The sequence below is a fragment of the Macrobrachium nipponense genome, chromosome 5 (assembly GCF_015104395.2).
Source record: "Macrobrachium nipponense isolate FS-2020 chromosome 5, ASM1510439v2, whole genome shotgun sequence".
Classification (NCBI taxonomy): Eukaryota; Metazoa; Arthropoda; class Malacostraca; order Decapoda; family Palaemonidae; genus Macrobrachium; species Macrobrachium nipponense.
The window spans coordinates 80005512-80033059 of record NC_061107.1 but is presented as its reverse complement, the minus strand read 5'-3'; the positions used below and the strand labels follow the sequence as shown (position 1 = coordinate 80033059).

The 27548-nt window shown below is 40.6% G+C and overlaps 1 protein-coding gene across 1 annotated transcript in view; it reads right to left on the bottom strand.

The window, feature by feature from the left end:
• Positions 1-26419, bottom strand: part of LOC135215454 (alanyl-tRNA editing protein Aarsd1-B-like) — a 44872-nt gene extending 18453 nt beyond the window's left edge. Inside the window, exons 1-2 of the mRNA XM_064250167.1 lie at positions 26223-26419; positions 25175-25371 (exon numbers count right to left, since the gene is read on the bottom strand). Coding sequence (XP_064106237.1) covers positions 25175-25371; positions 26223-26405 — 380 coding nt within the window. The 5' untranslated portion in view covers positions 26406-26419. The remainder of the gene's footprint in view (positions 1-25174; positions 25372-26222) is intronic.
• Between the last annotated feature and the right edge of the window lie 1129 nt (positions 26420-27548).

Here is a 27548-nt window from a genome sequence, read left to right as displayed (position 1 = left end):
GTAGTAGTTGCTGCCCACTCTGTGGGTCGGCTCTCCTCTTGGGGGGATTTTGTAGTGGGAGAATTCTATTGGCATTTGGCTCGTGGTAGTGGTCTCACTCGCCATAGTGTTCATACCGACACCCCTCTTGGAGGGTGAGCGAGTCAGTTGTACTGACCTTTTTCTTTATTTATTTATTCTCTGGTATGTGTTAGTACATTTACCCTAGAAATAATAGATTAAAGGATATTTCGCTGGCGACACGAGCTGAGCCCAGAAATAGATTTTTCCTTACGTCAAAATCCCTTTTTTGGGCTTAGCCTGTGTCGCGGTGAAAAGGTCCTTTAGCACTCATTTCTAAGGTATAAATATTGCTATAAATACCAGAGAAAAAAAAGCCATATGGTAATGCCAGAAATAGTCCGGCTCGCTCTCACCTTTATTTAAGGTGTCGGTATGGTATCTGGGGCGAGTGAAACCACTACTAGAGGTCCCCCCATGCCATTTAGTCTCTTCCTTTCTCAATATCCCTCGTCTACAGAGGAGCCGTTCCAAGCCCCCGCCTACTGCTACAACTAGCGCATTGTTTACCATTCCTGTAGATTAGCACCCAAGCTTGGACCAGATAGGGTGTGGAAATAGAGGGGGGGGGTGGGTGGGTTTCACTGGGCGACACAGGTCACCGCCCAGAAATAGATTTTTCCTTACGTCAAAATCCCTTTTTTGGGCTTAGCCTGTGTCGCTCCGTGAAAAGTGACAGAGAATTGGCCCCACCAGCTTGGAAAGTTAAGAGTAGATAAATTGCTGTAAGGAAATTGAAACTTAAATAACATTAAATATTATTTAATATTAGTTATTTAATCTACAAGTAAGTAATAAAATTCCTTAATACTACGAGAATTTTAATAATCCTTAACCTAAAACTTATCTACTAATTAAGGTTGTAAAACCCAACAAGTAACATTAACAAATCACACACCAATAAAAAGGAATTTAATTACACAATCATAGACCCAGATATACATATGTACAATCAAATTCATCATGATACATCATAGGTGTAAGCCAAGGTACAATGTGCAACCCAGTAACAACCGAGCTAAGGTCAAGAATGCTAGCGAGGTAGGTAGGAGAGAGAGAGAGAGGTGTAGAGAGAGACGTAGGCTACTAAACTAAATATTACTGCTCTATGCAGTGTCAGGGGAAACTGTGTTCCATGCTGCCACTGCTAGGAATTTAAGGGCCTCTAACGACTTTAGGTAGTGGCGTTTAAATACTGTCAGAGATTTCCAGCCTGTGTACTTTTTGAGATCGTCAAAATTCATATGTTGAAAATAATTAATTGAGGTGGCTACTGCCCTAATATCATGCGCCCGTGGAAATGATTCCGGGTTAGCTTGCTTGATAAAGTATAGAATCTGTTGTCTGATTCCTCTTAGGGAGATAGTGCCACCCTTTTCTCTAATAAACAAGGGACCTGAAGATTTCGAGGCAGTTCTGCTTAAGTAAGCTCTTAGTGAAATAACTGGACATAAGGACTGGTCCTGAGGCAGTGGGACAATCTTCCATGGGGACTATCTATCTTGTGGATCCTCATTTTTAGCCAAAAATTGACGATCTGGTAAGAGTAATAGTTCTCCTGAGGGGAGGAACTCAATATGTTCCGGTTCCCTAGAAAGGGCCGACAGTTCAGAAATTCTGGCTCCTGAGGCTAGACTTATTAAGAATAATGTTTTCCTTAGGAGCGTTATATAAGAACATGATTCGTTAACGGTGTCCGAAGCTAGCTTGAGGACATCATTTAAGAATCAGGAGACTGTTCGAGGTCTGTCTATGGGTCTAAGTCTAGCACAAGCCCTTGGACTAGATGAAAAATACGAATCTGTCAGATCAATATTGAATCCAAATTGGAAAATTTTCTTAAGTGCCGATTTGGTTGTAGTAATCGTACTTGCTGCTAATCCTTTTTCGAATAAGGTTCTGAAAAAGGTTATTGCTAGATTCGTAGTCATGGTTTGTGCATTTAAGTTCCTCAAAAAGGTGGCTAGCTTCTTTACTGCTGAATCATATTGATGCAGGGTTGATTCTCGTTTATCTGATTCTAGAAACCAGATATTCTGAGGATCAATGTTGGCATATTTCTGTGCCACAAACTTCATGAAGTCCATAAAGTTAGGGCTTTCTGAATTCCTGAGGAAGCGGACACAGTCCGCGTTTGTACCAGCTGCATCAGTTTGGGATTGGGAATCCGCTGGGGCCAGAGTCCTAATTCCACTAGTAGAGGGAACCAATTGCTCTTGAGCCAGTTGGGGGCCACTAGTGCAATGTGACCTTTGAAGGTCCTGAGTTTGTTCAGGACCTTCAGTAGTAGATTCACTGGAGGAAAGAGGTAAATTCTCTTCCAGATATTCCACTCTATTGCCATAGCATCCGTGGCATAAGCCAGAGGGTCCAGGTTGGGGGCCACATAACATGGTAGTTTGTGGTTCGACTCCGTGGCGAAAAGATCCACTTGAAGCCCCGGCACCTGTTGACAGATCCATTTGAATGACTCTCTGTCTAGAGTCCATTCTGACTCCAGCGGAGTGGACCTCGACAGAGCGTCCGCCACTACATTTCTCACTCCCGCTAGGTGAGTGGCTGATAGGTGCCATTGGTTCCTGTTTGCTAGGGCAAATATGGCTATCATCACATGGTTCACATGGCTCGACTTGGAGCCTCCCCTGTTTATGCAGTGGACAACCACTGCACTGTCTAATACCAGCTTGATATGGATTTTCTTGGCTGGTAAAAGTTTTTTCAGGGTTAGAAACACTGCCATTGCCTCCAGTACATTGATATGTAGCTGGTGGAATGACATTGACCAGGTTCCCTGTACTTTCTTGTATTGTGAGTATCCGCCCCAGCCGCTCAAGGAGGCGTCCATGTGGACTACTATAGCCGGTGAAGGAAATTGTAAGGGTATTGTTTTCGATAGACTTTTGATCTCTGTCCAGGGGTGGAGTCTCTTGCGTAAGATTGCCGGGATGCGTGAAATTTTGTCCCGGGATCTCCAGTTCGCTCTCGAACGCCAAACCCAGTTTATAACCTTTAGTTCGGCCTTCAGCAGTGCGTCTGTCACTGATGCAAACTGGAGTGAACCTAGGATTCTCTCCTGGTTCCTCTGGGACATCTGCTTGTTTTTGAGAAATTGTCTTGTAACCTTGACTATTTCTCTTCGCTTCGTCGGCGGAATTGATAGGGTGTGAGAGTCTAGATCCCACTGGATTCCTAGCCACTGGAAACGTGACTCCGGAGTTAGCCGGGACTTGTTCCTGTTTATCTGGAAACCTAGGTGTTCCAGAAACTCTATTACCTTGACCGTTGCCTTGCAGCATTCTTCGACATCTGTGGCCCATATGAGCCAGTCGTCCAGATAAGCTACTAACATTATTCCCTGAGTCCTCAATTCCTGGACCACTGTTTCCGCTATCTTTGTAAATATTCTGAGCGCTATGTTGAGCCCGAATGGCATTACTTTGAAGGAATAAGCCTTCTTTCCTAGTCTGAAGCCTAGGAATGGGCGGAAGTGTCTTGCTATCCGGATATGATAATAGGCATCTGTAAGATCTATAGAGGTGGTGACGGCCAGCAAGGTCCGCACCTGCGAAACGGTCAGCATTCGGAACTTGTCGCAATGAATGAATGAGTTTAGATGGGACAAGTCTAGGATTATTCTTAGTTTGTTCGAGTCTTTCTTTGGCACGCTGAACAAGCGCCCTTGAAACTTTAAGTTTTTGATTCGTGATACTACCCTTTTCTGAAGTAGTTCTCGGGTATACTCTATTAGTTCCGCAGGGTGTTTTTGGTAAAAGGTGTTGGATGGGGGAGGACCTTGTAGTCAACCTTATCCCAGACCTTTGGTCACGATACTCTGTGCCCAGGTGCTGAACCCCAATTGGTGTCGGTAGAGGTACAGCCTCCCTCCTACCTGGGGATTCTCACTGGTTGGCAGATGGTCAGCCACACCGTGCTCCCCAGAAGCCCTTGCCTCGGTTGGAGATTCTTCCGCTGCCTCTGTGATGGAAGGCTCCTCTGGCGCGGCTGCCTCTGGCGAACCTGTTGTACCCTTGAAACGTCTGAGTTTCAAAGGTCGCGTTGTAAGCCGGAGAGGCGGCGAAGGAGGTCGAAGCCTGGGCTTGCTGTGGCGGCTGAGCTAAAAGCACATACTGCTGTTGCGGTTGTGCCTTCGACGTAGACGGTTGACCTACTTGACTCACCGGAACCGCCTGGATCATAGTCTGTTGTTGGGAGGCTTGGAAGGGCTGGAACTTCCTCAGCCTCTTCTTTCCTTTTGGATTTGATCCGGTGGTCCCAGGTTTCCTTTTGGGAATGAGGCCTCAACGGATCTTGAGACTCTGGTTCACCCTTGAAGCTTCCGCCAAAACCTCGTTAACGACGGAATCGGGGAAAAAGTTTGTCCCCCAGATGGGGAATCCGATTAGCTTATTGGGTTCATGGCGGATTGATGCGTCCGCCAGAATGTACTTCCTACAATTCCGCCGTGCTATGATGAAATCGTACAAGTCACTCTGCATTGTATGTAGTAGTGACTTGGTAAGGACCTTAAACAACGGCTCATCCGAGTAGATGAGGGACGTCATTTCAGCCGTGGTGACGGAATTGAGGGACCTGCTGAGCCTTGATCGAGCGTCATATTCCGCTTTGATCAGGCTGTTCGGGAGTCTCGGGAGCCGCTCGCTGAACAGCGTGTTACCACAGTCCGGTGCCAGCTTACCTGCCGAGAAAGTGGCAGGCGCGTCTACCCAGCAGTCTGAGGTTCCGGGGACCAGAAGGGAAGGTAAATCTGTCTCCCAGAGCTGGGGCATAGGTTCGTCCTTCATGGCAGCCCGCATCGTCAGCTCAGCCACCTTGGACACGCATGGGGTTGGAGTATCCTCATTTACTGTAAAAATAGTAAATGGGCTTCTGTGGGCCGTCAACCTAGTGTTGACACATTGCCACTCTATCAGATTCCGGAGCCAAGCTTGTTGTGCTTGCTCCCGGGGAAAGATGACAGTCTCTTTAGGGATTTTGTCCTCCCTTATCATGGCGTCTTCCGTTAGACGGACGTAGCCAATAAAGGGGAACTGGAGCCCTGGAGGGTGGAACTCAAAGTCCTCCAGTCTTCAAGTTCCGCAACCCTCAATTGTCAGCATACTGTCCACGAACGGTGCGTATGCTGCCAACCTCCATGGATTGTTGCTTTTGAACGGAGGAAGGTTGGAAGGGTCCGGCATTGGCAAGGGATGGGTTGCCTGGCCAGACTGAGGCAGTCCTGTTGCCACTGTATCCCGGAGACCAGCAACTAGATTCTCCTGGGTCACCATCCTCTCCACTTAGGATTGGATGGTTTAGCCTGAGGCTTCCAGCGTGGATGACAGCTGGGAAAGCATTTCTTGGTTCCATACCATGCTTCCCACCTGCTCCATCATATTGGCTGAAAATGCCTCCGGGTCAAAGCTAGAGGGCTGGGCCTTAGCTTTTGGAACCTTCATTCTCGACCCCTGAGACAGGGGAGTAGCCTTTGCCTTGTCCGCCTCGGGTTTAGTAGCCGATGGCTTAGTGACGCGGCTGGTTCCAGACCTATGTTTTAGCAAGGACTTTTTCAAGGCCTTCAAGTCCACTGGGTTTTTAACTTTGGGCATCTCCGAGGTTGACTTCGGCCTAACTGACTGAAGCTTCCCGGTGAACCCCTGGAAGGAAGTAGTAGAGGAGAAAGAAGAATGAGATGGGCTCAAGAGCAAGCCTTGAGCCCCTACACTACCAGCCTCGTTACCATTCCTACCTTCGCCCATGTTGTCCACCGTCATGGGCTCACTGTCAAGGTCAAGCCCTGCCACATCTCCTGCGACTTCCTCCGGCAAGGGCGTGGTCATCGCTTGAATCTTGGCGATGACGGGGGGCTACTACCGCTGCCGACTTCTTGGCCCCGGGGTAGATGAGCCCAGCCATCTCCTCCGAGAGCAAGTAGGGCTGGGCCTTTTTGGTGTTGTGGCCAAAACCACCAACCCAGACCTTCAGGGTAGCCAGCGCCGCGTCCCTGATCTCCTGGAGACCCTGTAAAAGGGATTATGTCAATTCTTAAATTAGAAACTATTCTTAGCCTAGTATGAATTATGTATCATATTCAGCTGATTCTCATTGTATCATTGTGTCACTGTCCGGAGTGATACCTACCGATTCGGAGGTGAACTCTTTCACCAAGCCGTAGCATATCTCACAGCCTTCGTGGTGCCATACCAAGGTCTCTCCCACCTGGACCGCGCAACCGGTGTGGGTGCGACACACCAAGTGCCCACAAGGCTCCTGAAGGACGGCAGTGCATCCTTCCTCCAAACAGTGCAAGACCTGTAAGTTAAATGATACATGAGTATCATTATAAACCCTCCGGAGGCAAGTCCAGGGGTACATGCATTATGCTATTGCCGCCGGAGTTGTCTCCGGCGGCAGCATATATATACTCTAAGGTAACATGCGACCTTGTTCTCACTAGCTCTGGAGCCCAGCCTTTATAACCATAAAATCATCTGTGATGGGATAATGGGGAAGGGAGGCTATGAAACCTTTAGACTCCGGCGGTGCCGGAGACGTATACAGGTATTCTCCTACTTACGATGGGGTTAGGTTCCGAAAAACCCATCGTAAGTTGAGAAAATCGTATCTCGGATATAGCCTAGCCTACACTAAGTTAATCAGTACCATATAGGCTAGGCTATATACACATATATGGAAGATTAGCCTACACTACACAGTATACCTTATACTGTACATATATGGTATAGTAATTATTAATATCAGCTAATTCGGGTGTTTCAATGCAGATTGACTTATGATAATTAAGTATAAAAAGAAATTTAATAATAAGAACAAGGATCAGACTGTAGCGTAAAGGGTACTCACCAAGATTCGGTCCGTTGTCGGCATACGTGGTCGGTGGTGTCAGGCTGTTCATGGCTACGATAACTAAAGATCGGAAGAGGAGGATGATGATAAAGCAGCAGGATCATCAATTCGCTCTTCTTCAGATAGAATTTCTTCTTCTGTTAGTTCAGGTGTCTCGAGGAAACAACTGTTCCGAGACGTACAGGATCGAGTCTCAAGTGAGGGGGTAGGGCTGGGGGAAGCTGAAGGCACTGGAGTCATTCTCTTGAAGAAAAAATCAATTGTAGGTTGCACAGTGCGTTTTTTTCGTTCTTCATAAATTAATCGGTAACATGCAACACTGTCTTGATGAGCTCTCTGAACTTTGGCAAACCGTTCCTCGTCCCCATCCATTTCACTTTAAAGTTTCAGTCCTTGTTCAAATAAAGCAAACGCCTCTTGTCAGTTTTTTAGTCGTAAACGTTCGCTCCGGCTCTTTTATTTCTTCTTCCTCTTCTGCTTTTTTTTCTCTTCTGCAAGTGCAATTAAATCCTCTGCCGTTAGCTCTACATCTTGCACATCTATAAGTTCTTGGATATCTTCCTCGTCAATTTCTAAATCTAAACTTTTCCCAAGTATCAAGATCTTTTTATTGATTTCCACTTCTTCATTCTGATCGAAACCTTTAAACGAGTTCACATACACTTTCAGCAGATTTTTCCAGACCCCATTCATACACTCTTTTTTTACCTCCTTCCACGCCCTTCCAATGTTCATAATGGAGTTAAGAACACTAAATTCTTTCCAGAAAGTTCCGAGATCTTTCTCCTCGTTATCCGTACCCTGAACAGCCTGCGCAAACGTGTTCCGAAGATAATACGCCTTGAACATAGCCACAGCACCCTGATCCATGGGTTGTATGGGAGAAGTTGTGTTTGGTGGCAGAAACACAACTTTTACATTCTCGTTAATATCTCCGATGTGCTGAGGGTGGCCAGGAGCATTGTCGAGAATCAGAAGAATTTTGAAGGGGATGTTATTTTTCCTACAATGATCTTTCACTTCCGGAATGAAGCAATGAACAAACCAGTCCTCGAACAATATTGCAGTCATCCAAGCTTTTTTATTATGATGGTAATGCACAGGAAGTGTATGGATGTCGATGCTTTTTAAAGCCCTCGGATTTTCTGAGTGATAAATCATAAAGGGCTTAAGTTTATACCCAGCCACATTTCCCCCAAGCAGAGGAGTCAATCGATCCTTGTATGCCTTAAACCAAGGCATCGCCATTGCTTCTTTGTGGATGTAGGACCGTTGTGGCATACGTTTCCAATAAAATCCGGTTTCATCAACATTAAAGATTTGCTCTGGCAAGTACCCTTCATTAACGACGATCTCGTGTAAAACATCCTTAAACTTAGCGGCTCCATCAGCATCAGCGCTTGCTGCTTCACCGTTAATTTTCACACTGTGAAAATTATGGCAGTTCTTGAAACGACGAAACCATCCAGCACTTGCTGCAAAACTTTTGTTGTGGTTATCATCATAATTCTTCTTCAGTTCTTCAAAAAGCATGCATGCCTTTGTCTGAATGGTTAAGAGGGTGAGCGGCATACGCTTTTGTATTTGGTCCTCCATCCACGTGACCAGTAACTGCTCCATTTCTTCCAAAGGCCCTATCCTCTTCTTTGATATAACCGTTGAATGAACTGAAGCAGATGCCTTTACAGCATCCATTACACGTTTCTTGTCCTTGAGGATGGTGGATACCATCGATTGCGATAAATGTTCGTCACGTGCGATAACCATGACTGCCTTTCCCGCTTCACGCTGGTTTATTATCTTCAGTTTCTGCTCCAAAGTGATGGATTGCCTCCTCTTTTTTGCACTACCAGCAGGACACCTATTTGGTTGTTTGGCAGACATAGTTTTTTTGTTTTAATTTACGGTACTTGAAAAAAAAAACTCACAAAAAACACAAACGAACACTGACCTAATCTTACTTAGTTCAAAGCAAGAGCAAGTGAGGTCGAACTCGTTGGATGCCGCTGTACCTAGGCCAACCTCTCGCTCTCGGGCCAACATGTCGTACAGCGTAGTACGCTGCTGTCAGCGCTCGCTGTGCGCGAAATTTAAAAATATGCATTTTCAACTTTTTTTCTTTTTTTTTAAGTATTAATTGCTAACCCCATCGTAACATCGGATTATCGTAACTCAAGCACTACCTGTATAATCTAAAAGATTTAGGAGGTCTCAAGCCATCCCCATAACCCCGGGATGAAGGATGGAAATCCAGACACAGGCACAAGGCCGGAGGGCTAGTGTTAACAGGGTATTTCGGTTTGAATACTAGACGGAGTAGCAAGTCCGCCGTTGTGGCAAACCAAATATCGTAAATCTTATATACAGGCGGCCCGCGGTTAGCGGCGCAATCACTCAACGGCGAATCGGTTTTACGGCGGTCGTCAAAAATATTCATTAAAAAAATAAGGCATTTTAAAGGTATCTTTATGGCACAATTTTCAGTTAACAGCGCCGCTAGTGCCGTTGTCTCATGAGCTCATTCATTTGTAGAAATGCCGTTCAGACCATAAAGGTTATGCAAATTATATTAACAAATTTTATGGAGAGTTAATACGTGGGTATTAGGGTAAAATATATGCCTCTGACGCTGTTCTACGCCGAAAATATTGAGTTACATAAGTGCAAATTTAGCTATGGATGTGTCGATTTATAAATGTTCATGCTTTTGTTTAAAATGTGTATGAAAATGTATTACGTGTAAGGTATTTTTATTTCTGCACAGAAATATGATACAAAGGCAGCTTTTGAAACTGCCCTTCACGTTATCAAATACGATGTTTTTTCATGGTCTTTCTTGTGAGACGCCGCCTGCCGCTCTTCCGAAAAAATTGATTTAAAACAAGTGCAAATTAGCCATCGATGTGTCGATTTTATAAATGTTTATGCTTTTATGTTTAAAATGTGTATGAAAATGTATTACAAACAGGGTATTTTTATTTCTGTGCAGAAATATGATAAAAAGGCAGCTTTTGAAACTGCCCTTCAAGTTATCGACTACGATGTTTTTTCAAGTTCGTTCTCGTATGCCGCCGTCTGCTGCTCTTCCGAAAATATCGAGTTAAAAAGAGTGCAAATTTAGCGATCGATGTGTCGATTTTTTAAATGTTTATGCTTTTATGTTTAAAATCTGCATAAAAATATATTACGTAAAGGTATTTTCATTTTTGTACAGAAATAAGATACAAATTAAGGCAGCCTTTGTAACTACCCTCCACGTTGTCAGGAGATGTTTTTTCATGTTCGTTCTTGTCCGGCAGTTCCGAAAAATGCATTGTGTTATTTTATTAATTATGCATCTTTTCCATAAATCCTTTAAAAAGTTATACATTATTTCACTGTATCCAAGAATATTGTATGTATTCTCATATTATTGTATTTTAAAATACTACGGCAAATTTAAGCCAGTATTCCGCGGAGCGGCCAATGTGGTTTGAAATCAGCTGATGAATACGAATTTGTTTCACCATAACGCAATTCTGAGCGAATGCTCTTGCTTCTAGTTAGCATAAACGAATATCTAGATACTTGACTTATATGAGACAAAGTTATTTTTTCTTATACAACGTGTTTTTAGGTGGAAATATTTATTGAATAGGTCTCGTTTTGAATGTGAACTACTTTTTTTTCGTTAACGGATTACTTTGGCGGCATGTTTTTTGCGTAAAAAATTACGTGATTCCGTTCGCAATAATCCTTTATATCATCGTAATATGAACTTTACGTTATTTATCTTATATCGTCGTGAAACCAACAGTAAAATGTGTTCTTTCAAGCACAGTAGTTTTGATTAAAATGATTTTATCCCAATTTTATCTACGGTTGTGTTTGATGGCATACGTTTACTGCAGTTTTATCCTTGTTGCCGATGTACGATAATAGTCATTAGCAGCTTGAACAGTTTTCTCAGCTTCAGTTATAACTAGGTTTAAATTTAACAGTATATTTCCCGATTGATCTTTAATCTATATTGATCATTGATCTATAGCGAATAAAGATATTACATTAAGATATCTCAGTTCTATTCTATACATAACGCTATTTATAACAACTATGGTAATGTTGGACTGTAGTACGATGATTGAAATACAAGCCAAACGGATGTTATCCAGTTCAGTTGTACTTAGAAAAAAAAAGTTTCTCGTTCGGTTGTTCATGGTTGTACACGTTCACGCAACGAGTATAACGTTAAAACCATACTTTCATCATTCTCTTTTGCTGTTATTGAACATATGTAACTAGAAGATGGATAAAGTTAGGCCATTGTAATTTGATCTCTCATAAAATTGGACTATCGTAAGACTAATGATTGTAACTTGAACACTACAGCTACCTGTACACTGTATAAACTTTATTATATCTTTACATACTCTAGACACCCAAAGGATTAAGGCTAGGCTTTTTTTGCTTTACAGTATTTACAATGCTATAATGTACTGTACAGTACTATTGTACAGTAAATTCTATAGTACTGTACTGCATAAATATAATTTTACTTATTGCGCCGTTGTGGGATTACGGCGCCTTTGACTGGTCTAGAGTTTCGAAAGAAGGTGTGCTGTGGCCGTAGGCTTTAAAATCGCTCAGCGTCGAAAATCGCTTGGCGTCGGCGGCCAGGAACGGAACCCCTGCTGCTAACCGAGGGCCGCCTGTAATGAAATTATGGATGTTAATATATATGTGTATTAATATGCATGCAACAGTAATGATTCCATAGGTGTGGATCAATATCTATCACGTGTCTAAATACACCTAGCTATCCCGATGCTGGGTCCAGCTTCGTGAACACAGAACAGGGGGTCGTTTATAACCTTGGCCCATATCTGGTCGAAAGGAATAGTGCTATTTACGTAGACCATACCTAGAAGCCGGGGTCCTGAATCCGCCGGAGTGGGGGAAAAGGGTGGGTGAACCAGACCGTGAAAGGAATACATGACACCGTGGACCGGAGAGCATCCCACCCGGGCGAGCCAGGTGGCCAATCACGGCTCAGCCGAACAGGGTACCCTCGTGCCACTACAAGGCATGGTAAGGGGGCCTGCCCACCAATAACCCTCCCTACTCATCCTCCCCCCCCTATTGGGGAACTCGGATCGGCTACATGGTGTAGCATGAGCGAGTCCGCACTCCACCGAGGTGGGTGAGTGGGGGGTGGGGGGGGGTGGTAGCAGGGTGGCTCGTACGCGGTCAGCTGGAAACCTTTCAGCCGGGTGAACAGCCACGCGGTGTGAAGGACCAACCGACCAAGAATAGGCCTATATGTCTACTACATGCCTTACAAAATTACATTATAGTAAATCATAAAAAACACATATATAAAGAGACATCCTGTCCTAACGCAGGAGAGAAGAAAAGAGAAATAGTAAATATGGAGCGAAAGAGAAAGCAATGAGTCCTCTCAAGTGGCTGGCCTAACTTCGTAAATCGAATCGATTGAACTAGTTGGCCTGGCCAACTCCGAGCGGCTTAGCCTAGAATGCCGAATCAAAATATTTAACCGAAAGGGCAAGACGGCCAGGGTGGCTCGAGGACGAATAGGTATAGGCTACGAATGGATCAAGATCCAACCATAGAAGACAAGAGTGTCTTAACAAAATAATAGCATATAATACATCTTAACTAGATATGTGGTTGATATGCCAACCTCAAGATGTAAAATAAGGCTAGCTGAGTAGGCTACGTCCCGAAAGCATGCAGTTCGGTCGGTAGGCTATCCCCTGCAATCGGACTAAACATTAAAACGTCAGACAAATAGAACGCATCTATAAAATATACGTACATAAGGAACTGCTAAATGAATGAGAATCGACTCAAATTAGTATAGGAGACCAATTGGTGTGTGATAGGAGCGTAAATATACACCGGTACCCAGCCACGAAATGGCGGCGTGGGAGCGGTAACGGGCGGGCTGCCGCTTCTGCATATAACTCATAAAAGCACAGTTAAACATGTGTATCGCTCCCTCTGGATAATACCAAACATTAATTGCAGTACTCAACTTAGATGCAGTATCTACCTGACGTTCCATGATGCAAGAAGCAGAAATTCCAAAGCGAAATCACTACACAAGAAAAAGCGCATGTTAGCGACATCGTGCTATCAAAAGGAATGGCAAACAAAGTGCTAGTTGTAGCAGTAGCGGGTAGCGGGGGCTTGGAACGGCTCCTCTGTAGACGAGGGATATTGAGAAAGGAAGAGACTAAATGGCAGGGGGACCTCTGGTAGTGGTTTCACTCGCCCCAGATACCATACCGACACCTTAAATAAAGGTGAGCGAGCCGGACTATTCTGGCATTGCCATATAGCTTTTTTCTCTGGTATTTATATCAATATTTATACCTTAGAAATGAGTGCTAAAGGAACCATTTCATGGAGCGACACAGGCTAAGCCCAGAAATTAGCCTCAGACACTGACAATGAGTCATGCTCTAATATAACCCTTCTCAGAAAGACCTTATTCTTAATGGCCCTGGCTTCAGGTGCCAGAATATCTGAACTCTCGGCTCTCTCTAGAAATCCAGATCATGTTGAATTCCTCCCGTCGGGTGAAGTATTACTATCCCCAGATCGGAAGTTCTTGGCTAAGAACGAGGACCCACAAAACAGATGGGCTTCATGGAAGATTATTCCTCTGACACATGACGCATCATTGTGTCCTGTAGTTATACTCTTAAATCCCATCTGACCAGGACTTCTGAAAGAACTTCAGGCGCCCTTTTCATTAGAGAGAAAGGTGGTATGATTTCTCTTAAGGGTATTAGACAACAAATACAGGCGGCCTTCGGTTAGCGGCAGGGGTTCCGTTCCTGGCCGCCGACGCCAAGCGATTTTCGACGCTGAGCCATTTTAAAGCCTACGGCCACAGCACACCTTCTTTCGAAACTCTAGACCAGTCAAAGGCGCCGTAATCCCACAACGGCGCAATAAGTAAAATTATATTTATGCAGTACAGTACTATAGAATTTACTGTACAATAGTACTGTACAGTACATTATAGCATTGTAAATACTGTAAAGCGAAAAAGCCTAATCCTTTGGGTGTCTAGAGTATGTAAAGATATAATAAAGTTTATACAGTGTACAGGTAGCTGTAGTGTTCAAGTTACAATCATTAGTCTTACGATAGTCCGATTTTATGAGAGATCAAATTACAATGGCCTAACTTTATCCATCTTCTAGTTACATATGTTCAATAACAGCAAAAGAGAATGATGAAAGTATGGTTTTAACGTTATACTCGTTGCGTGAACGTGTACAGCCATGAACATCCGAACGAGAAACTTTTTTTTTTCTAAGTACAACCGAACTGGATAACATCCGTTTGGCTTGTATTTCAATCATCGTACTACAGTCCAACATTACCGTAGTTGTTATAAATGACATTATGTATAGAATAAAACTGAGATATCTTAATGTAATAACTTTATTCGCTATAGATCAAAGATCAATATAGATTAAAGATCAACCGGGAAATATACAGGCGGTCCCCTGCTTACGACGTTCCGAGGTTACGACGCTTTTTCTTAAATATTCAATGGAAAATCCGTCCTGGGTTACGACGCTTGTTCCGAGGTTACGACGCTGACGCTTCCGACGCTCCGAGTTAACGACGCTTTTAAAAAACGCATGCTATGATAAAAATCCTTTATAGTTTAGCACAGTATATAATAAAAATATGTTTTTGGTTACATTACAACAAAAATTTTGAGGTTATGATGATTTTCGACACTTTTTTTTTTTTTTTCGTATTTTTTGAATTTTTTTAGTGACGCCGCATATGCGGAACTAGTTTGCGGGCGAATGAATACACTAGCTTGGGATGCGCAGTTTAAAACAGTCCAAAAGCGCAAATAATGAAAAAATCATTGCTTGTTTCCAGTACATAATTAAAAAAACTAAGTTTCTGGTTAGATTACAACGCAAATTCCAAGGTTACGACGTTTTGTTATACTTTTTAACGATACCTCATATGCAGAACTAGTTTTTGAGTGGAGGTGCATAAATTAATTAACGCTATTAAACTGTATGGTAAATTGACCGAACAACGACCTCGGACGGTCGAGGACGCTAAGCGTAACAATACCAAAGGACGCCACTTCAATCGCGTGTCTGCCTGAAGTTCAGTCGGTTGTGTGCTAAGACGTTGCTGAAATTCCTTGCCATTTTCGCAAATTTACAATGGCTCCTAAACGCCAAAGTACTTCCCCCGATGATAGTTCATCCAAGAAGAGGAAGGTCATCACGATGGAGGTAAAATATGACGTGGTGAAGCGTTCGGAGAAGGGAGAAACTAACACCGAAATAGGCCGTTCTTTAGGCTTGAGCAGGACCACGGTGGTAACCATTGTGAAGGACAAGGAACGTATTCTGAAGCACGTTAAGGATGCTGCACCGATGAAGTCAACGGTGATAAACGAGAAGCAACGTAGCCAGAGCATTGTTGAAATGGAGAAATTGCTCATGATGTGGCTGGAGGACCAGAAACAGCGACGTGTTCCGGTGAGCTTAAGTGTGATCCAGGAGAAGGCTAGAGCGCTGCATGAGGCAGTAGTGAAAAAGTTTGGCGAAGGCAGTGCTGGTGGTGAATTTTCCGCGAGTAGAGGTTGGTTTAACCGTTTTAAGGCTCGTGCAAATTTGCATAATGTGAAGCTGCAAGGTGAAGCTGCTAGTGCTGATAGCGAAGCAGCAGAAAGTTTTCCAGGTGGTTTGGCTGAGATAATTAAGGATGGTGGTTACACGGCTGACCAAGTCTTTAATGTGGATGAGACTGGATTATTTTGGAAAAGAATGCCAAATCGAACGTACCTTTCAAGGAGGAGAAGTCAGCAACCTGGCCATAAAGCTGGAAAGGAGCGACTGACTTTGCTGTTTGGGGCCAATGCAAGTGGCGATTTGAAACTGAGCCCTTGCTGGTGTATTTGGCCGACAATCCCAGGGCATTCAAGGGCATTTTCAAGAGTCAACTCCCTGTGATTTGGAAATCAAACAAGAAGGCTTGGGTTACCTTGATGGTCTTCGAAGATTGGTTCAATGACCATTTCGTGCCAGCAGTGGAACGGTATTTGACTTCGAAGGGTCTGCCTTTTAAGGCCCTCTTAGTCCTGGACAATGCCCCTGGTCACCCTTCAAATTTGAGCGACATGCACCCTAATGTGAAGGTGGTGTACCTCCCACCCAATACCACATCGCTGATACAGCCAATGGACCAGGGAGTAATAGCTAATTTCAAGGCTTACTACCTTAGAAGGACCATACGTTTTGCTTTGAGGGCCATAGAAGCTAACAAGGAGTTGACACTGAAGCAATTCTGGAAGGGCTACAACATTGCTGATGCAGTGAAAAATATTGCAAGTGCTTGGGACGAGGTGAAGACGACCACTTTAAATGGGGCCTGGAAGAAACTGTGTCCACAGTTTTGTGCACAGTTTTGAAGGCTTTGACCAGGCAGAAGACGTCGAGACTGTGACGAGGAAGATCGTAGGGCTAAGCAAGAGGCTGAAACTAGATCTTGAACCTGATGATGTAACAGAGCTGCTGGCTTCCCATGGAGAGGAATTGTCTGCAGAGGACTTACTTGAACTTGAACAGCAAATGATTGAGGAAGAGGAAGCAGCACCAGAGCCAAAACCCAGGTCATTAACTGTGAAAGGCTTGTCAGAGGGTTTTACTCATCTGGAGAGAGCCTTGGCTTCTTTTGAGGCAGAAGACCCTAACGTTGCCAGGTTTGACAAAATAAAACGTGGAATGTTAGACTTAGTAACTTTCTACAAGGAGACCCTGAAGGAGAAGCAGACGAAGAGAAGTGTGCAGTCCAGGCTTGACACTTTCTTTCACAAGTCTCCAGTACCACCACCTCCCACATCCTAGTCCTGGTAAGGAATTCTGAACTGTTTTACTAATTTATGTGTTTACATAGTGTACATATTAAAATGTGTTAATTTTTTAATGTAACAACTAAATGTAAGAGTAAATTGTAACTTCATTAATTTTCATCATTTGTAATTTTATTGCAGAAGTGGTGACAGTTCCATATCCCCCTGTACTACCTGTACAGTTCCAGTCTCCCTGTACTACCTGTGACGTTTCCAGATCTCCCTGTACTACTGTGACAGTTCCGATCCCCCCTGTACCTGGACCCTCTGTAGCAGCCCGTCCACCTGTACGTGTACAATCAGGTAAGCAATTTAATTTTTCTCATTTTCATGTTGGAAATTGTTTACACCCTACATACATACGTACACTAACTTACATAGTGGTACAATGTGTTTGATGTTGCATAACCTTATTATTTTTTTTTTCATTTCAGACCCCTTTGATAGTGACAGCGACCCAGATGACCCTGAGCCTTTCCATGGTTTTTGATGCCTCGCCCTATTCATCAGGTAAGGAATCCTTAACAAATTTGTATAAAATGTTTTATAAATTGCTAATAGAAATTTTATTAAAAGTGTACATATGCTACAATTACATCCACCTTATATATTTATGTACCCTATCATTCTTTCCAGATCTAGATGTTCCCTCATCAGTTGATACGAGTAGTATCACCTCTCCAGCCCAAATCAGTTGATACAGTAGTATCACCTCTCCCATTCCTTTCAGTAAAAGAATTCTTTATTTTTATATTGTACATACGTTTACACACTACATATGGTCAAAACGTAATAACATGTGCAGTAGTTACAGTAGTAACTCTATCATTTTATATATTTTTTATCATTCCAGACTCCCAAGCACCTGCCCATCCTACTCCATAGCCCAGCCACCCACTCATCTACCATATGCCCATCCCAGTAAGCAAGCCAACCACTAGAATTTGGTAAGGACATTTTTTTTTATTAATGTTTTATTATTACATATGTAATAACCATGTTATGTATGTAACATACATACTATAATCATATGTATATTACATTATCATTCCAGACTGGCATGCACCTGTGACTTACATAAACCAGACCTCTACATAGCCTACATGTCTTCATTTTGCTGAAGGTAAGGAATTCTCAGTTGTGTTTAATGTTTGCATACGTACAATAAATTTTGTACACCTAAGTGGTTACATACTGTCCTTTAATATTAATTCTTCATTCCAGACTGCCCATCATCCTAGCCTGTTATCTGTGATAAAGCACACTGAAGTTAGGTTTGGAATGCATCCTTATCATGAATGCTCTACACCTCCACCTCCATCTCCCACAACCTAGGTAACAGCTTTGAGACTCACTAAAAGTTGGTAAGTTATGTAAGGAATTTCTAAATTAAGTTTTATACTACATGTTATATGTGATATTAAAACCCACTGTTATGGTGCATATTACTGTATGTACTTATTCTGCATAGAGGACTTACTGACAAAATTATTTTTTGTACAATTCCAGAGTCCCCTGAATGATGTAGGCTATGGGGCCACATAAGACTTTGTCCATCCAGGGTTACATTGAACGACAACTTTAAACTAAAAGTAAGGAATTAATTAACATACATTAACTCTTTTAGTACTCTTGATATATCTACAGTAATTAACATATTGCATTCACAACTTTCTGTAGTGTATATTTTGTACACTAATTTTGTTACTTTTTCCTTCCAGAACCAACATTTTTCACACAACTCCAGGTTGTTACTAACAAATTACTACAAGTGTCATCAAGGGATAACTACAAGTAGAAGCACCATTTTTGGATGGAAAAAACCCTTCAGGAAAGTATACGTATCAAATGTAACATGTAGTGTAACAAAGTATGAACAGTAAGGTTTTTACATACAGTAGTATTACATACGTACATAACTTTTTTTTACAGGAATTTCCAACCAAGTTTGATTATGTACATACATGTTATAAACCACTGTACGTATGGTTACTGTATGTAACTTACTAAACATACATACATGACTTAACTTTGATACTTTTTTGGTACATTCCAGAAAACCAGGACCCCCTCCATGATGCAGGCTATGGGGCCACATAAAACTTTGTCCAGGGTTACTACTACTACATAACATAGCACGACAACAGTAAACTACTACAGTACTAAAGGTAAGGAATTATACATAGTAGTAATTAACATACATTAAGTAAGTTTTATACTAAAATAAAGTGACCAAGATCTCTCACATGGGATAAGTGATCAAGGTCCCTCATGGAATTACGTACACTCCCTGCTGAACAGGGGGTGTAGACCAATCATTTACAACATGCATACCAGTTGATATTAAACCACTGTATGGTGCATATTACTGTATGTAACTTACTATGCATAGAGTACTTACTGACAAAATTATCTTTTGTACATTCCAGAACCCCCTGAATGATGTAGGCTATGGGGCCACATAAGACTTTGTGCATCCAGGGTTACGTTGAACGACAAATTTAAACTAAAAGTAAGGAATTAATTAACATACATTAACTAAGTTTTATACATGTTATATATGTGATATTAAACCACTGTATGGTGCATATTACTGTATGTAACTTACTATGCATAGAGTACTTACTGACATACTAATTATTTTTTGTACATTCCAGAACCCCCTGAATGATGTAGGCTATGGGGCCACATAAGACTTTGTGCATCCAGGGTTACGTTGAACAACAAATTTAAACTAAAAGTAAGGAATTAATTCACATACATTAACTTTTTTACTCTTGATATAACTCAAAGTAAGGAATTATAAACTAAAAGTAAGGAATTAATTAACATACATTAACTCTTTTACTCTTGATATCTATAATTTACATATTGCATTCAGGACTTTGTGTAGTATTTTGTACTAATTGTGTTATACTTTTACCTTCCAGAGCTACCAGACTGGGATTTTAGTGTACTCCAGGATCTACCAAAGGATTAGTGTACTACTATACAGTGTAATAGTGTTTAGTGTATAATCTAACCTAAGGATTAAGTGTAGTACTACATATTAGTGTACGTACGTATATTAAAGTCAACTAAGGACTTGGTAATAGTACTTCAAGATTGTGCTTTATAGTGTCACAAGAGTTTAATAAAGAATTATACCTTCAAGAACCATCCTTTGGCATTGAAATAACCACACTACACATCATGCAATACTTGCATGTCACACAGGTAAGGTCTCTCTAACTTTTTCTTAGTTTAAGGCATATTTCCAAGTGTCGTTCCGGCTTACGACGATTTTCGGCTTACGACGCGCCTCAAGAACAGAACCCCCGTCGTAACCCGGGGACTGCCTGTTAAATTTAAACCTAATTATAACTGAAGCTGAGAAAACTGTTCAAGCTGCTAATGACTATTATCATACATCGGCAACAAGGATAAAACTGCAGTAAACGTATGCCATCAAACACAACCGTAGATAAAATTGGGATAAAATCATTTTAATCAAAACTACTGTGCTTGAAAAACACATTTTACTGTTGGTTTCACGACGATATAAGATAAATAACGTATAGTTCATATCACGATAATGTAAAGGATTATTGCGAACGGAATCATGTAATTTTTTACGCAAAAAACATGCCGCCAAAGTAATCCGTTAACGAAAAAAAAGTAGTTCACATTCACAACAAGACATATTCAATAAATATTTCCACCTAAAAACACGTTGTATAAGGAAAAATAATTTTGTCTCATATAAGTCAAGTATCTAGATATTCGTTTATGCTAACTAGAAGCAAGAGCATTCGCTCAGAATTGCGTTATAGTGAAACAAATTCGTATTCATCAGCTGATTTCAAACCACATTGGCCGCTCCGCGGAATACTGGCTTAAATTTGCCGTACTATTTTAAAATACAATAATATGAGAATATATACAATATTCTTGGATACAGTGAAATAATGTATAACTTTTTAAAGGATTTATGGAAAAGATGCATAATTAATAAAATAACACAATGCATTTTTCGGAACTGGCGGACAAGAACGAACATGAAAAAACATCCCCTAACAACGTGGAGCATAGTTACAAAGGCTGCCTTAATTTGTATCTTATTTCTGTACAAAAATGAAAATACCTTTACGTAATATATTTTCATACACATTTTAAACATAAAAGCATACACATTTAAAAAAATCGACACATCGATTGCTAAATTTGCACTCTTTTTAACTCTATATTTTCGGAAGAGCGGCAGACGGCGGCATACAAGAACGAACTTGAAAAAACATCGTAGTCGATAACTTGAAGGGCAGTTTCAAAAGGTGCCTTTTTATCATATTTCTGCACAGAAATAAAAATATCCTATTCGTAATACATTTTCATACACATTTTAAACATAAGAGCATAAACATTTATAAAATCGACACATCGATCGCTAATTTGCACTAGTTTTAAATCAATTTTTTCGGAAGAGCGGCAGGCGGCGTCTCACAAGAAAGACCATGAAAAAACATCGTATTTGATAACGTGAAGGGCAGTTTCAAAAGCTGCCTTTGTATCATATTTCTGTGCAGAAATAAAAATACCTTACACGTAATACATTTTCATACAAATTTTAAACAAAAGCATGAACATTTATAAATCGACACATCCATAGCTAAATTTGCACTTATGTAACTCGATATTTTCGGCATAGAACAGCGTCAGAGGCATATATTTTACCCTAATACCCACGTATTAACTCTCCATAAAATTTGTTAATATAATTTGCATAACCTTTATGGTCTGAAAGGCATTTCTACAAATGTATGAGCTCATGAGACAACGGCACTAGCGGCGCTGTTAACTGAAAATTGTGCCGTAAAGATACCTTTAAAATGCCTTATTTTTTTAATGAATATTTTTGACGACCGCTGTAAAACCGATTCGCCATTGAGTGATTGCGCCGCTAACTGCGGGCCGCCTGTACTCTACTATATTAACCCTTAAACGCCGACTGGACGTATTTTACGTCGACATACAAAAGTTTTTTTAAAAATTCGCGGAAAAATACTTTTAGGCCTACCCGCCGAAAACTCTTGAATCACGAGCCTTGGGGGATGCTGGGAGTTCACGGATCAAGGTGTTGTTTTGTTTACAATCGTTACGCAGGCGCGCAAGTGCGAATTTCTTTCTTGACGCACTAAAAAGTATCTGTGACACATCTCAGAAATTATTTCGTCACTTTGACATAATTTTTGTACCATTTTAAATTAGCCGTTACATGGAGTATTATATATGAAAATGTGTGCATTTTTATGTAGAATACAACAAAAAAAATACTCATGATTGTAGCTTTTATCAGTTTTGAGATATTTTCATATAAATAACGATAAGTGCCAAAATTTCAACCTTCGGTCAACTTTGACTCTACCGAAATGGTCGAAAAACGCAATTGTAAGCTAAAACTCTTATATTTTAGTAATATTCAATCATTTATCTTCATTTTGCAACTAATTGGAAGTCTCTAGCACAATATTTCGATTTATGGTGAATTTATGAAAAAACTTTTTCCTTACATCCACGCGGTAACTCTTCCGAAAAAAATTATACATGCGATTGTGGTAATGTTTGTACCATTTTAAAATTAGCCGTTACATAAAGTTTTATATATGGAAATGTGCGCAATTTTATACACAATACAACTAAAAACAACCCATGGTTGTAGCTTTTATCACTTTTGAAATATTTTTATATAAAAAATAAGTGACAAATTTTCAACCTTTGGTCAACTTTGACTCTACCGAAATGGTCGAAAAACGCAATTGTAAGCTAAAACGCTTATATTCTAGTAATATTCAATCATTTACCTTCATTTTGCAACAAATTGTAAGTCTCTAGCACAATATTTCGATTTATGGTGAATTTATGAAAAAAATAACATTTTATTTACGTCCGCACGGTAACTCTTCCGAAAAAATCATACGTGCGATTGTGGTAATGTTTGCACCATTTTAAATTAGCCGTTACATAAAGTTTTATATATGAAAATGTGCACAATTTCATGTAGAATACAACAAAAAATAATTGATGGTTGCAGCTTTTCTCATTTTCGAAATATTTGCATATAAATCACGATAAATAGAAAAAAAACCACGTTCGGTCAACTTTGACTCTACCGAAATGGTAAAAAAACGCAATTGTAAGCTAAAACCCTTACAGTCTAGTAATATTCAGTCATTTATCTTCATCTTGAAACAAATTCGAAGTCTCTAGCAAAATATTTAGATTTATGGTGAATTTAAAAAAAAAACTTTCCTTCCCTCCACGCGCAGATTCTCCGCCACAAATCTCCGAAATGCGTACGTCCCATTCTCGGAATATTTGCTCCGTTTCATATTAGGCATTTCATACAGTTTTATATATGAAAATGTGCGCAATTTTATTTAGAATAAAACAAAAAATATTTTAAGGTTGTAGCTTTTCTAATTTCTGAAATAATTGCATATAAAAAAAATATATAATAAAATTCGACATTTGGTCAACTTTAACTCATCAGATATGGTCGAAAACTGCAATTTTAAGCTAATACTCTTTCATTATAGTAATATTCAATCATTTTTCTTCATTTTGAAAGAAATTGGAAGTCTCTAGGACAATATTTAGATTTATGGTGAATTTTTGAAAAAAATATTTGTTTACATCCTTGCGTTACGAATTCATGCATTATTTTGTGATAATATTTTCTCTGTGTTGCTTTTATTGTTTTACAATGTGTTATATACCAAAATGATCGCAATTTAGTGTACATTACAACGAAAAAAAATTAACTCGTTACCTTTAACCGTTTTGCGCAATAGCGCGATTTGAATACAATTATATATGAAATTTTGTTTTCGCGCTATCATATATCGCATTATTTATATATGGTAATGATAATTTTTTTCATTTCTGATGGTTGCATACTAAACTTCAGGCAATGACAAAAAAAGGAGCCAAAATGAACTCTTAATCTTAAAAACTAAGCGCGCTGTGATTTTTTGAAAAAAATATTTTTTCCGCTTCCGCGCTCACTCTGAGACCGCCTCGGCACACGGAAGACGATTTTTAATATACCCCTTCGGCGTTTAAGGGTTAAACAGGCCAACCCGTATTCAGTCCCACACGGCAATGACATCCGGGCAGTGGCTACCTCCATTAACTATTTTCACAATATGAATTTCGAAGACCTGAAGAAATATAGGGGTTGGAAATCTCCAGCAGTATTTAAACGCCACTATCTAAAGAACTTAGAGGCCCTTAAATTCTCAACAGTGGCTGCAGGGAGCATAGTCTCCCCTGAAAAACCGAGTCTTATCAACTCCTTTCCTTAGCACCCTTTTTGTCAATTCCTTTCCCTTCAACACTCTCTCCTTCCTACCTGCCTCACTCGTATTCCCTACCAACCCTCTCTCTTCCAGGCCGGACTGGGTTGTTGCCATCCCGTCACTGGAACTTTTATATAGCATTGAGACCATATTGGTATCACTAACATGTCTGTACATAATCTATTGCATATTGCTTCAGATAACATTCTGTTATGTTATTTTTATTACTAGTTTTAAGCTCTAGTTTAAATCCTAATTATAATTAGTAAGTAAGTTGTCCGCCCTATTACGGCGCATTAAATTTATTCTTAAGTGAAACTTAGGTTTCATTATCCCCTTTATATACTTGTTTGGTATCTGTTAAGCTTGGATGGCAATTCTCTGATACTTTTTCACTGGGAGACACAGGTCAAACCCAGAAAAGGGATTTTGACAAAGGAAAAATCTATTTCTGGGGGAAGACCTGTGACGCCCGGTGAACCCATCCCTTCTTCTATTCCCACCCTTAGCCAGTCCAAGCTTGGCTGTCTATTCCAGGAATGAAGATGGCGGGAGTGTAGTAGTAGTAGTAGTGAGTGTGAGCGGAAGGTGAGAGGGGTAACCGTTGTAACGGCTCTTGCTGTGGGAGGGATTTTGAAAGGAATCCTCTAATTGGCAAGAAGACCTGTTGGTAGTGGCTTCCACTCGCCCTAGTGCTATACCGACGCCCTTGGGATGCTCGAGCTGAAGGTAGTAACTTCAGCATAACCATGCTAGCTTTTTTCTCTGATATATTTAGGATCTATTTATACTTGGAAAAGTGAGCTACAGGGAATTTTCACCAGGCGACACAGGTCTTCCCCCAGAAATAGATTTTTCCTTTGTCAAAATCCCTTTTGTTGTAAAAACTCAGTGCTGTATTAAAAACATAAATCAGCCCTCTGAAAAATATAGAAAGTGCAACATGGAAATAATTGTCAGTTTACTTGTTCAAAACTACAATAATGAGAATTTACAAGTTAAATACCTTAGGACTCTGTTGCCAGCAACAAAATACAGTAGTATTTTATTGGTTTTTCCTTTTTCTGTGTGCAAAAGTTTGACTGCTTGAATATCTGCAAGACTATGGACGTGAGTTCCACAGCACATATTAGAATCAATGCCATCAATGGTTACCACTCTCACTGGTCCAACAAGATCTTCTGGTAGGCCTCTCGTATGAGACTGTTGGGAGATTATTTCTGAGATGTAAGATTTGCCTAAAAATATTCATATATTTTTACTGGTGAAAACAATTTTTTTTTTCATCAATTCAGTTTACAGGAGACTATCTGGGCACTAAGCAATAACGGAAACACTGTAAAATGAAGACGTCATTAATGATCACCCATCATTCCACAATATTACATTGTCTGGACCTATCACAAGATTAGAGGGGTTGGTAAGAAAGCCTTATGTGTAAATTGATGGGTTTGTAATTTTAAAAAATTATACTGTTTTTACAGCAAAAATTTCATGAGCATGAATAGCTATTTATGAATGTAGGACTCCTGTGGAAAAAAAAAATTTTGCAACTCAGGTACAGGAGAGGCCAACTACTGAGTGAATTTGAAATAGAAGTGGATGTTCAGAGGCTAACATGGGATTATGGAGTTGGACTAGTACCTTGTTAATATCATGGTTTGTGCCTTTTCCTTACTGACTTTGGCAGGGTAATCAGTACAATACACTTATCCACTTTCATTGAGCAGAGTCACAAGCACCTCAGGAAAGATGCAAATCTTCAAGCAAATTCACTAGTAAGGGGTGTTCCCTTTGCAGATGGATGGATTTAAATTAGCTTTTAAACCTACCAAGATTTTCTGCATCTTTCTTTGACTTTGACTAATGGAATTACCACTAACTTTAGCTGTACTTGATACACAGTCTACCATCAGATCACTTAAAATATTTCAGTATCTAAAATACAATATAAAGTGTGTAAAATATCCTACAACTATACCAGTAAAGAACACCAACTTTGCAGCAAATTAGTACTGGGAAATATATAAAAAATCTTATTCATCAATACAAACCTCTTTTAATTTTGGGTCAGAGGCATCATACTCCATAACTGTCACGGGTACTGCACTGCGAAGTTTCATATTGATGGCATCTTCAAGGGTTAAGACTTCCTCCGAGGTAAACGTGGGAGTATTAAACTCAATGTAAGATACTGTGTCACCAAGATACCAAGAGCTTGTCGCATACCCAAACATGTCTTCAGCTACCGCTGTTAGTGAAAGCTCATTAGTAAATAGTGGTCAAAGCATACTAAATTAATTAATATACGTACATATACGTAAATAGGAAATTTTATATTCCATAAACAAACCTCTGTTTCACTTATGCAGAATTAGTTTATAATGCTAAGTCTCATCATAGACAAAATAATCTTGAGTTGTTCAAGGCAATTCCTTTGAACTTCCTCGAAGGCCTGTTCTATTTTCCACAAACACTAATCAATGGCTTGACACACAAACCTATTTGGCTAGAAATCTAAAATTTGATACCTGCCTGAGTTGTCCATGTCTACTGAGAAGTGCTTAGCTTGATTTTGATTGTAAAATAGAAGCTTCAATTGTGAAAGTTTGATTCTGAGATTAGTACTTCATTTTCTGGGTTCGACCTGTGTTCTCCGGTGAAAAGTCCCTGTAGCTCACTTTTCTAAGTACGTATAAATAGATTCTAAATATACCAAAGAAAAAAGCTAGCATGGTATGCTGAGGTTACTACCCTCGCACGAGCACCCAAAGGGTGTCGTGTATAAAGTACAAAGCGAGTGGAAGCCACTATTCACAGGTCTTCTGCCAATTAGAGGATTCCTTTCCAAAATCCCTCTCTTGGAGAGAGCCGTTGCAATGGCCACTCCTCCCTCCTTGCTCCCGCTACTACTACTACTACCCGACTACCGCGCCATCTATCATTCCTGTATTAGACATTGCTCTGAGTGCATGCGTTCTTTTCGTTGTCCCAGCAATCCTCTAATTTTGCGATGGCGTCTGCAGAACTTCCTCCTCCTTCGAAGTTTGAGTATTCCAATTTATGTTTTCGTAACTTAGATGGTTGCGGGACTTCCCAATTGGCCTTCGGCCCCTTAGAAATGTATTGAGGGGTTGTCAGTTTGTCCGCAATTTCGAGAGCATCATCAGAACGCATGGAGCTCTGGCGCAATTTCTTTAAAAATTTAATAGATCAAAAATTATTTATTACAATCATCAAACGTATCTTATATTACGTGTTTAATTATTATTCAACCAGACTTGGTTCATAGAGAGGACTAACATCCTCTTGTCGTACTCTGGAGTCAAGGTCTGAGGGGTTAAAGAAAGGTTGATTAGTTCATAATTAGATCCCCACCC